General features: G+C 35.9%; 1 protein-coding gene across 6 annotated transcripts in view; it reads left to right on the plus strand.

Annotated features, from left to right (window-relative positions):
- ATG7 (autophagy related 7) overlaps positions 1–12,089 on the plus strand; it is a 244,917-nt gene that overhangs the window by 115,308 nt on the left and 117,520 nt on the right. For 4 of the 6 annotated variants that reach the window (XM_032841624.1, XM_032841623.1, XM_032841619.1 and 1 more), the window contains 2 exons: positions 1,880–2,002; positions 10,706–10,799. In XM_032841624.1, the coding sequence (XP_032697515.1) occupies positions 1,880–2,002; positions 10,706–10,762 (180 nt within the window). In that variant the 3' untranslated portion in view covers positions 10,763–10,799. Of the gene's footprint in view, positions 1–1,879; positions 2,003–5,681; positions 5,715–10,705; positions 10,800–12,089 lie in introns of those variants that run through there. The other 2 variants (XM_032841622.1, XM_032841621.1) reach the window with 2 other exon arrangements.

Raw genomic sequence — 12,089 nt, forward strand, 5'->3', positions numbered from 1 at the left:
TGCAGAGCCAACTACTTGATGCCAGTCGTGTGTATGCATACTTCCAGAGATCTTATTATATGCAGGAACAAGCATACACACAGCTGCATTTCCCTTTCTTTTTCTTTACTCCTCCATCTTTATTTTTAAGAGATTACTACCAAACACATGGTCTGGACATTGCTTTTAATATACCTGTATGTCTTGGAAACAAGTTTATATAAATACTGTAGAGCTACCTCATTCTTTTAACAGATCTAAATTGTTCCCTTAATTGTAAATACACCATAATTTTGTCAACCAGCTCCCTGTTAAAGAGTAGTAGCTTCTAATCTTTTGTTGCTGCAAAGAGTGTTTCAGTGAGCATCGTTACATGTCAACTTCTTTTACCCATGGACAACTGTATCCGTATGAAGAGTCTTTGAAGTGGAATTATTGCATCAAAGTGTTTATACATTCTCATCACTTTTATGGAGAAGTTTTAAAGATTGTTTTCTTGTGTTACTGCTTCTCCAGCCTTTCTATTCATGTGTAATTGATTTCTTTGATTTATCTTCAATGTCTGCTTTTTGAGACATTCATCTATTTCTTCTGAGTTCTGAGAGAATTTTTGAGATACTCTGGTTTACTGTTTCCTAACACTCACAATTCCTGTGATCTTTGAATTTTTGATTACAATAATCATTATTTTCTTTGCTTCTGAGAACTCAGACATTCTTGTATTGTTCTCCTGTCAAGACGCAGGCTTTAAATCTTTTACCAGGGGATAACATATATACAAAAAAGTGCTTGATGACTTTTCACAAAGTATACCAACACCCAGATAAAGAAACAAATGTTATCAGTATCCAGAACCTCCCTTGTGCCCCTTCCAGTTACAGTCCGTCCATGGGTAACCTCTTGCCTAACTTAGATTCATTTTGCCTGTTCTTTTTTTAAATTTTGTATATAAAAATGTAATTGTGCATTAAATATTGCTTCTCTATCGTTTAACATTATGTTTATGAGAATTATCTATATTGTTGCAAGTAGATATAATTTGTTTTCATTGCTAAGTAGTATTCTATTGCATTAATATACCCATTTGTTCATTCATTCTACTATTGATGCACGCTTGAGTAGTATCTAGTTTGGACTACCGTGAATAGTGCTGCTGTGGACACTTTGTTTGGGTCTTCTGATACATAACCACATACCTTTTTTTTGCAGGGTATATATACCTAGGAGTATAACTGCTTGATCACAGGGCATATAAGTCTTAAGCCTCAAAAATGGCTTTCTCATTTTGTACTCCCATGAGAATCCCAGTTCTACATTCTTGCCAGTACTTGAAATCTTCTTTTTTACTTTAGCCATTTTGGTGTTTATAAAGTAAGATTTCATTATGGTTTTAGTTTACACTTCCCTAATCACTTGTAATGTTGATCAGCTTTTCATATGTTTATTGGCCATTTGGATATCCTCTTTTGTGACATGCCTAGTGAAATTTATTTTTACAAAAATGTATGCCTAGCCAGTAGATCACATTTCCCATCTATTTGTCTGTTTGTCTTTATCCTTTTAAATTTTTTTCTTAGCTTTTTTCTGGCCCATTTTTTCCCCCTAATAGGTGAACTTTAGAAGTAGGAAACCCAGCTTTTACAGAATTTTTAGTGAATTTGCATAAAACTTATTTGACAAAAATTGTCATGTGAATTGGAAAAGGATATTGTCATTGTTTCTGAGAAGGGAAAGTGATAAATACTAAGCCCTCCCAGTTTTTGCCCTCCAGATTGCATTATTATCCCCATGTTTAATTCTAGTTTTAGTTTCATTTTTGACAAGTGCTTATGGAAGTGAAAATCTTGTAATATACTTTTAAAGCCTGCAGCCCCTTTTAACAAATATAAATGTTTTACAGGTTCTTGATCAATATGAACGAGAAGGATTTAATTTCCTAGCAAAGGTGTTTAATTCTTCACATTCCTTCTTAGAAGACTTGACAGGCCTCACTTTGCTGCACCAAGAGACCCAAGCTGCTGAGGTAAGAATAAAACAAGCTTTTTGTACCGAGGACTGGTGTGTTTGAAACCTACTTGATGCTCAGATTTATGGCATAGTAAGGAAGCGGTGAATTATGATTTGACAAACATTGCTAAAAAAGTCTGCTAATTATCAGAGAAGAAGGAACCTTCTGCAGTCACTGTATGTTGATGTGTGCAGATTGTTGTGTAGCATGTGCCCAGTGCACATAATTAAAGGGAATATGGGTTACGGATTTTCAAGCACCTCTGGTCTTGTCTGAAGAACAGTATGCCTATGGCCATGGGAGAGTTGTTTCTGATGTCCACACATCAGAATGTCAGATAGGGGAGACTGGGCTTTGGCCATGTTCTTCAGAGGGAATATGCCTGGCTTTTATTTGAAAGGCAGCTATGCTCACCACTATATCACCAACGCTGCACAGGCTTTTATTTGATAATTGGATACATCTTAGGTCACTGAACTCTACAATAAAATGGCTTCCCCAGTCACAACCTGAGAGAGTTATGCTTTACTTGTCAATTAGAATATATTGCAGATCTTAATTTCCATGAAGAAGTTCTTAGGAGAAATGTGGCCTGTCTTATCATTTCCATAAGCTGCATAAAGAAAACCTTGAGTGCCTGTGTCCCACAGGAGTGGAACATTTGCAAAGATGCCGTTAGTCCTATTGTCCTATTTATTGATGACTACACCATTCCTACCCCTGCCTGGGGTTGTATGTCTTTACCACTGGGGCAGGCTCCAGTGGTCATTGAGTAGACATTCAGGCTGGATACTGGACTAGCTGGTGACATACTAAGGCTGCTGTTCAGAAGATTGGAGCTAGTAGCACTGAGTAAAGAAAATCGAACCTACCAGAGTCAAATCCTTTGAAACTTTCAGCAGATTGAGGTAAGAGTTTCAGGCACACCAGAGAGGCAAGATAGTACATCTCTAGTACTACATTTAAAACTGAAATCATGGGGTGCCTGGGTGGGTTAAGCCTCTGCCTTCACCTTTATTTATTTTTTCTTTTCTTTTCTTTTTTTTTTTTTAAAGATTTTATTTATTTATTTGACAGACAGAGATCACAAGTAGGCAGAGAGGCAGGCAGAGAGAGGAGGAGGATGCAGTCTCCCCGCCGAGCAGAGAGCCCGATGCGGGCCTCGATTCCAGGACCCTGAGATCATGACCTGAGCAGAAGGCAGAGGCTTTAACCCACTGAGCCACCCAGGCACCCCCACACATCAAATTTTTGATTAGAGATGGTAGACTGGTTGGCCTGTGAGCCAGATATGGCTTGCAGGTGTGTTTTGTTTGGCCCTCCCCTGTGTTCTAAATTCTGAATAAAGTCAACATTTAAAACTTAATGAGTTTTACATAAAAATCTGAATTTTCCCATTTCTAACTTCTTTGAAAAATCAGATCTGGCAAGCCCAGGCCTGCATTTCTTAATAGTGATGGTTAGCTGGAGCCAGGATGCAAATTTTATAGAAAAATAATGTACTTTATATGAAATTTAAAGGTATAAAAAATATTCCGCATGTAAGGTAAATCTTCTACACTTGTTCCTTATCACCTGGTTTCCTTTTTAGAGACACACACTTGTTTTTTTGCCCAAAGTTATTTTTTAGGTGATACTCTCCATTTAAAAGAAGCTCTTGAGTTAATGACCCTTGCAGGTGTTAGAATTTGTGATCCTTTTATTAGAGAAGGATCATTTATTTTCTTAGAAAGCTTTATATAGGGCTATGGAGGGCAGGGGGCTACCTGGGTGGCTCAGTGGGTTAAGCAACTGTCTTCGCCTCTGATCATGATCCCAAGGTCCTGGGATCGAGCCCCCCGCATCAGGCTCCCTGCTCAGTGGGGAGCTTGCTTCTCCCTCTGCTGCACTGCCTGCTTGTGCTCTTCCACTCTCTGTCAAATAAGTAAATTTTTAGAATAATAATAATTAAATAAATAGGGCTGTGGTTTTCCTTTTTAGTTTAAAAAAAATTTTTTTTGCTTTTTTTAAAAAATATTTTTATTTATTTATTTGACAGAGAGATAGAGAGCACAAGTAGGCAGAGCGGCAGGGAGAGGGAGAAGTAGGCTCTCTGCTGAGCAGGGAGCCCGTTGTGGGGGTTCGATCCCAGAGCCCTGAGATCACAACCCAAGCTGAAGACAGCTGCTCAATCGACTGAGCCACCCAGACACCCCTTTTTTTGCTTTTTTATTTCATCTTATTTTCCATCATAATAAGTATACTCTTCCTACCTCAACCCCATTTCCCCTATGCCTCCTCTCTGGTAACCATCAGTATTCTATAGTAAAGAGTCTGTTTCTTGGTTTCTCTCTTTTTTTTTTTTCTTTGTTTTTGTTTCATTTCTTAAATTCCACATAAGACTGAAATCATGATATTTACCTTTTTCTGACTTCATGTACCATTATACTCTTTAGCTGTATACATGTTGTTGCAAATGGCAAGATTTCATTCTTTTTTATGGCTGAATCATACTCTACTGTATTATATGCCACATCTTCTTTTCCATTCATCTATCAGTGGATACTCGGGCTGGTTTTGTAGTTTTGTTGTTGTGAATAATGATGCAATAACCAAAAGAGTGCATGTATCCCTTTCAATTAGTGGTTTTATTTTTGGGGAGGGGCTGTAAATACCCAGTAGTGTGATTAATGGATTATAGGGTAGTTCTATTTTTAATTTTTTGAGGAACCTCCATAATGTTTTCCATAGTGGCTGCACCAGTTTGCATTCCCATCAGCAATGCACAAGAGTTCCTTTTTCTCCACATCCTCCCCAACACTTGCTGTTTCTTATGTTTTTTTTTTTTTATTTTAGTCATTCTGACAGATGTGAGGTAATATCTCATAGTGGTTTGATTGGCTTTTCCCTGATGATGAGTGATATTGAGCATCTTTTCATGTGACTGTTGGCCATCTGGATGTCTTCTTTGGAGAAATATCTGTTCGTGTCTTCTGCCCATTTTTAAATTGGATTATTTGTTTTTTGAGTATTAAGTTGTATCAGGTCTTTATACATTTTAGATAGTAACCTTTCACTGGATATGCCATTTGTAAATATCTTCTATTTGTAGATCATTTCCTTAGTTTTGTATATTGTTTCCTTCACTGGGCAGAAGCTTTTTATTTTGACATAGTCCCAATAGTTTATTTTTGCTTTTATTTCCCTTGCCTCAAGAGATATATCTAGAAAAGAATTGCTACTTCCCATGTTGGAGAGATTACTGTCTGTGCTCTCTTGAAGGATTTTTATGATTTCAGGTCTCACTTAGGTCTGTAATCCATTTTGAGTTTATTCTTGTGTATAGTGAAAGAAAATGGTCCAATTCCATTCTTTTTCATGTTGCTGTCCAGTTTTCCCAACACCATTTGTTGAAGAGATTTTTTTTCCATTGTATATTCATTCCTCCTTTGTTGAAGACTAATTGACCATATAGTGGGTTTATTTCTGGGTTTTCTGTTCTATTCCAGTGATCTGTGCATCTGTTTTTATGCTAGTACCATACAGACTTAATTGCTACCAGTTTGTAATGTAACTTGAAGTACGGAATTGTGGTATCTTCAGTTTTACTTTGCTTTTTCAAGGTTGGTTTGGTTATTTTGGGTCTTTTGTGGTTCCAAAAGGATTGTTTGGGTGGCTCACATGGTTAAGCTTCTAACTCTTGATTTTCGCTCAGGTCAAGACTTCAGGGTAATGGGATCAATCCGGGCATTGGACTCTGCACTCAGCACAGAGTTTGCCTGCGATTCTCTCTCCCTCTTCCCCTCCCCCTACTTGCGTGCGCGCTCTCTCTCTCTCTCTTTCTCTAAAATAAATAAATAAAATCTTTTAAAAGAAATTTAGGATTGTTTATTTTAGTTCTGTGAAAAATGCTGTTGGTATTTTGATAGGGATTGCCCTAAATCTGTAAATTGCTTTGGGTAGTATAGACATTTTAATGATATTTGTTCTTCCAACTCATGAGCGTGGAATGTCTTTCCATTTCTTTGCATCATCTTGAATTTCTTTTATACATGCTTTATAGCTTTTTGAGTACAGGTCTTTCACCTCCTTGGTTAAGTTTATTCCTAGATATTTAATTGTTGTTGATGCCATTGTAAATGGGATTGTTTTCTTAATTTCTCTTTCTGCTGTTTCATTATTAGTGTATATGAAGGCAACAGATTTCTGTACATTGATTTTGTATCCTATAGACTTTACTGAATTCATTTATCAGTTCTAGTAGTTTTTTTGAATCTTTTGGGTTTTCTATACAGAGTATCATGTCATCTGCAAATAGAGTTTTACTTCTTCCTCACCAATTTGGATGCCTTTGATTTCTTTATGTTGTCTAATTGCTTTGGCTAGGACTTATAGTACTATATTGAATAAAAGTGGTAAGAGTGGACATCCTTGTCCTGTGACCTTAGGGGAAAAGCTCTTGGTTTTTTACCATTGAGTATGATGTTGGCTGTGAGCTTTTACCATAAGGTCTTTGTTTTGTTGAGATATGTTTCCTCTAGACCTACTCTGTAGAGGGTTTTGTTGTTGTTGTTGTTTTTAATCATAAATGGATGTACTTCATCAAATGCTTTTTTTGCATCTGGTTTTTATCCTTTCTCTTATTGATGTGATGTGTCACATTGTTTTGTGACTGTTGAACTACGCTTGCATCCCAGGAATAAATCCCACTTAGGAATGTTGTATGATTTTTTAAAATATATTGCTGGATTCTGTTTGCTTATATTTTGTTGAGAATTTTGCATCTCTATATGGAGATATAGAGAAATATCTCTATATACATGAGAGATATTTGTCTGTAGTTCCTATTTTTGTGGCGTCTTTATCTTGTTTTGGTATCAGGATGATACTGGCCTCATAGAGTGAATTTTAAAGTTTTACTCCTCTTATATTTTTTAGAATAGTTTGAGAATAAGTATTAATACCTCTTTAAATGTTTGGTAGAATTCACCTATGAAGCTGTCTAGTTCTGGACTTTTGTTTGTTGGGAGGTTTTTTTATTATTATTATTATTACTGATTCAATTTCTTTGCTGGCAGTCTGTTCAAATTTTCTATTTCTTCCTGCTTCATTTTTAGGATATCATGTTTCTCGGAATTTGTCCATTTCTTCTAAGTTGTCCAATTTGTTGGCATATAGGTTTTCATAATATTCTGTTACAAGTGTTTATATTTCTGTGGTGTTGGTGGTGGTTTCTTCTCTTTCATTTGTGATTTTGTTTACATGAGTTTTTCTCTTTATTTTTTTTAATGAGTCTAATTAGAAATTTATCCATTTTGTTGATCTTTTCAAAGAACCAGCCTCTGTTTTCATTGATCTGTTCTAAAATTTTTAAGCTTCTTTTTCACTTATTTCTGCTCTAATCTTTATTATTCCCTTCCTTTTGCTGGTTTTGGGTTTTGTTTGTTCTTTTTTCTAGCTCCTTTATGGGTAAGGTTAGGTTGAGATTTTTCTTGCTTCCTGATGTAGTCCTGTATTGCTATAAACTTCCCTCTTAGAACTACTTTGGCTGTATCCCAAAGATTTTGGACATGTGTCTTCATTTTTATTGTTTCCATGTAATTTTCTTTTTTCTTAAATAATTTTATTTTTCAGTATTCCAAGAGTCATTGTATATGTTATTTGTTTCCATGTAATTTTCAATTTCTTCTTTGATTCCTTGGTTGGCCCATTCATTGTTTAGTAACATGTTATTTAACCTCTATGTGTTTGTGCTCTTGCCAGATTTTTTTCTTGTGGTTGAATTCTAGTTTCATAGCATTGTGGTTAGAAAAGATCCATGGTATGACTTTGATTTTTTTGAATTTATTGAGATTTGTTTTGTAGCCTAATATGTGATCTGTTTTGGAGAATGTTGTGTGTGCACTTGAAAAGAATGTGTATTCTGCTCTTCGGGATTGAATGTTCTGAATATGTCTGTTAAATCCATCTAGTCCAATATGTCATTCAAAGCCACTGTTTCCTTTTCTGTTTGGATGATCCGTCCATCAATGTAAGTGGGGTTTTTTAAGTCCCCTACTATTACTTTATTAATATCGATTATTTCTTTTTATGTTGGGTGTTAACGATTTTATGTATTTCATTTAAATAGGGCTGTGTTTTAAGATAATGCTCAGTAAAAGACCTCATAACAGTAACATTCCTTGTCCTACCTACATTATTTTACATTACTATGAAAAATATGCATGTATATATAAATAAATATATTTCAAAAAATATATATATAGCTGTGTGAAGATACCATTTTGATTCACATATTTGATTCCTCATGGAATAACAGATGTTGAGTAATAAAAATACAAAGTTCTTCATTCCATATAGAAAGGTCCTGCTTTATTTATTTTAGCAATGTAACCAAGAATGCCCAATTCTCCTCTTGGGTTCTTTTTTTTTTTAAATTATTTTTATTAAATGTATAAGGTATTATTTGCCCCAGGGGTACAGGTTTGTGAATCGCCAGGTTCACATACTTCACAGCACTCACCATATCACATACCCTCCCAATGTCCATAACCCAACCACCCTCTCCACACTCCCCCTCCCACAAGCAACCCTCAGTTTGTTTAGTGAGATTAAGAGTCTCTTATGGTTTGTTTCCCTCCTGATCCCATCTCATTTCATGATCTTGGGCTCTTTTTATGCCTCAACTTTGAAAATGCAGAAGATTCAACCAGATAATTATATGCATCTGTATCATTTTATACATTTTTATGAAATATGTATTTGTACAAATACTCTTTTTTTATAACTGGAATTATTGAACAGCTTAAAAAAAATTGATAGCAATTCACTGTGTTAGTAACTGAATACAGAAGTTAATGAGATGTACTCATAGTCTAATATGAGAAACAGATGTAAATAGTACATTCTAATATCATCAAAAATATTTTAGTCATTTATATATATTAAGTGCTCAGAGAGCAGTTACTCCTGCCTTGGGGAGTAGGGATGTCAAAGAAAGCTTCACACAGAAGGGAACAAGTATTCCAGTTAAATTTTAAAATTTAATTAATTTCTAATTTAATTTTTATTGAGCTATAATTGACATATCACATTATATATTAGTATCAGGTGTTCAGTGTGTAATGATTTGATATTTGTAGGTATTCCAAAATGATCAGAACAACAAGTCTAGTTAATATCCATCACCAGTTAGTTTTAAAGGATGAGTAGGCTGTCTTTAAAAATAAAAATTGGGAGGGAAATAGGGGAGGGCTGAATAAAGGTCTTAGAGGCCAATAGTCTTTAGTGTGTTACTCAGAATCATGAGAATGTAGTTGGAGCCAGGCTTATTTGAAATCAGATAAGGTGTTGTTTTTTTTTTTTAATAGCAACTTTATTGAGTTGCAATTCATATACCATGAAATTTACCTTTTTAAAGTGTACAATTCAGTGGTTTTTAGTGTATTCACAGAGTTGTTGTGCTACCCTTACTACTAAGTTTAGTAGTAAACTTATCATCACCCAAGAAGAAACTCCATACTCTTTAAACAGTCACTACTTATTTCCCCCTTCCTTCCAGGCCTGGCAACCACTACTGTACTTTCTGTTTCCATGGATTTGCCTATTCTGGACATGTCCTGTAAATGAAATCAAATGATTTGTGGTCTTTTGTGTCTGCTGTCTTTAACTTAGCATGATGGTTTCAAGGCTCATCCATGTTGTAGAAAGATAACTCTTTTTTCATTAAAGAAAGAAAAGTTTTGATGCTTTTAAACAGTCCCCTATCCTTTAACACCTGTGGTCTATCTCCCAAAATATAGACCTTTTATAAAGGAAGAGTGCAAAGCTGATCCTACTAGAGACTACAAATCCTTTTCTTTTCATAGAAAGGAGCACAGGAATAATGGATTGGAAAATATATTCAAGACAGAATCACCTAGATCTAGGAAGATTGACTAATGCAACCCAATCTTTTGCACCCACCTTTCTTCCATCATCAAATAACCCCAGATGATTGTCATTATTTTAGTCTAGGTTACTAGTGTAATCCCATTGCTGTTGAGATTAAGATTAGCAGACAAATCACCAGGTTGATTTCTGTGGGAGAAGGGGTTAGATGCAAGGTGCAGAGTGGGGACTGGAAGTGTGATTAAGGAGGGAAGGGAAGGGTGGACAGACTAGACTTACAAAGATGAATTTATTTGCGGTAATGGTGATTTTGAGGTAATGGAATAAATGAATAGAAATGACTGAATGGTATTAGAGATAGGATGATGATAGAGTTTGGAGAAAAAGAGGAAGACTGGTAGATGGACTTAGCAGGTAAAGAAAATTATCCTGTTTCATTGAGTACAGTGAGGAGAAGCTATAGAGCTAGGATGCAATAAAAAATATTTAAATGAGGAATGTGCATGGTAGATTAATTTTGTCTTGAGTTATAGCTTAAAATTTTAAAAATGCTCCCTCATAAATGTTATTACAAATGTTGTGTTTCCTAAAGAAGGGGTCTTAGACAGAGACCCATGTCCCTAGTCTGTAGCCCATGTAGCTGCCAAATTATGGTTATATTCTACCCATGAGGTATTAGAAGGCCCCATGGAGGAGAGCCTCCCACCCCCAGCTTTTGCCCTCTTAAAATGTTGCCATCTGAATAAGGAGTTTTGCATGAAGTTCTGATCTTTACTTTTAAGAGCCTTTTTGAGATACTTGGAGATTGACCCGAGTTCTCTCTTATTCATCCCTGTCTATTTATCCCAGTTGGAACAAAAGGAAATGGCCTTAAAGTCGATGAAGCACAAGATGTCCAAGTCATGAAGTTGTTGAAGTGCTGACCAAATGCTTTTAAAGCTGCTGAATTTGTTGAAGAAAGGCTCAGTGTAAATCAGACATGCAAATGACTTAGCCATCTTTCCATAAAAATTTGCTGTGACTTATCTTTTTAGGGTTATTTTTCATCAAGTACCTGTTCGCATGTACTTAGTTCCAACTGTGGGTTCAACATTGTGCTGTGGGAAATGCCAAATAATGTCAAACTCCATGTAAGTAGAGAGAAAAGACTGTACATAAGAGAGGTAATAAAGCAAGCTATATCCCTGAGAAATTCAAGTAACAAAATTTCATAACCCAATTCCCCTGAAATGCTTCATTCTCATTTTCGAAAGTTTGCACATTCCATGACTCTAGGTTTTCCTCCCTTCCGTTGACTATATCATTCGTATTTGATGCTGTCTCATGCAGCTATGATTGCAAGATTGCAGTTAAAGCACTTCATTAATAGAATTTACATCTTTGTCCAGCGTTTGCTAAGCAGAACTTTTTTCCTGCAGATCAGAAATTAACGAATGATTGTTAAAAAATAAAGTTTAATGCCAATAATAGCATAAGATGTAAAATCATGAACAGGCTGGCAGAAATAAAGAAGGCTGAGCCAAAGGGTTGATTCTGAATTAAAACTCAGGTTCTGACTCATCTACTACAGAATTCAGAATTCTAGAAAATAAAGTGCCCATTTCTCTCATAGCAGGAAAGTCATATGAAAAACATTATTTTTAGTCATGTGATATGACTTCATTGGCATGACAATTTACTATTCAGCAAAGTAAATAACACAATTAACAAGTGTTTCTGCTGGGCCTTTTGCACTTACACTGAGTTTTTGGCCTCTCCCCCTCACAGATGGTTTTGATTTGGTTCCTGTGGAATATTTTTTTTTGTTTTGTTTTGTATTTAACAACAGTCAGATATTTATGTACAGTTTCATCAAGAGCCTCTGATGACAAATATGCCTTTGGAGGCCAGTAAAGCTGTGGGAAACCCCCGTGTCAGCACTTAGACCTGTTTCCAAGGAGAGAAATCACTGTGGGGACTGATCTAGCCAGCTCATTTATCCAGTTCACTTTTCCCACAGCCTCTGCTCGCCCACTTCCAGCCTGCACTGGCCCATCCTTAGACTGTATCCTGCCTTGATTTTTCCTTATGAAGCAATCCCTCGAGACACAGCCTTGGCCTTCTCCCCTAATTGCAGAGGAAAGGTAGAAACAACAGGCAGAAAGCCATTTAATTCTTAGATTGGAAATGAGAGCCTGGTTTTTGAAATAAGGCTTGGCAGTATCCCTTCAGAACTCACTTCATAAAATGAATC

This window comes from Lontra canadensis, unplaced genomic scaffold (genome assembly GCF_010015895.1).
Source record: "Lontra canadensis isolate GAN:19392208 unplaced genomic scaffold, GSC_riverotter_1.0 scaffold124, whole genome shotgun sequence".
Lineage (NCBI taxonomy): Eukaryota > Metazoa > Chordata > Mammalia > Carnivora > Mustelidae > Lontra > Lontra canadensis.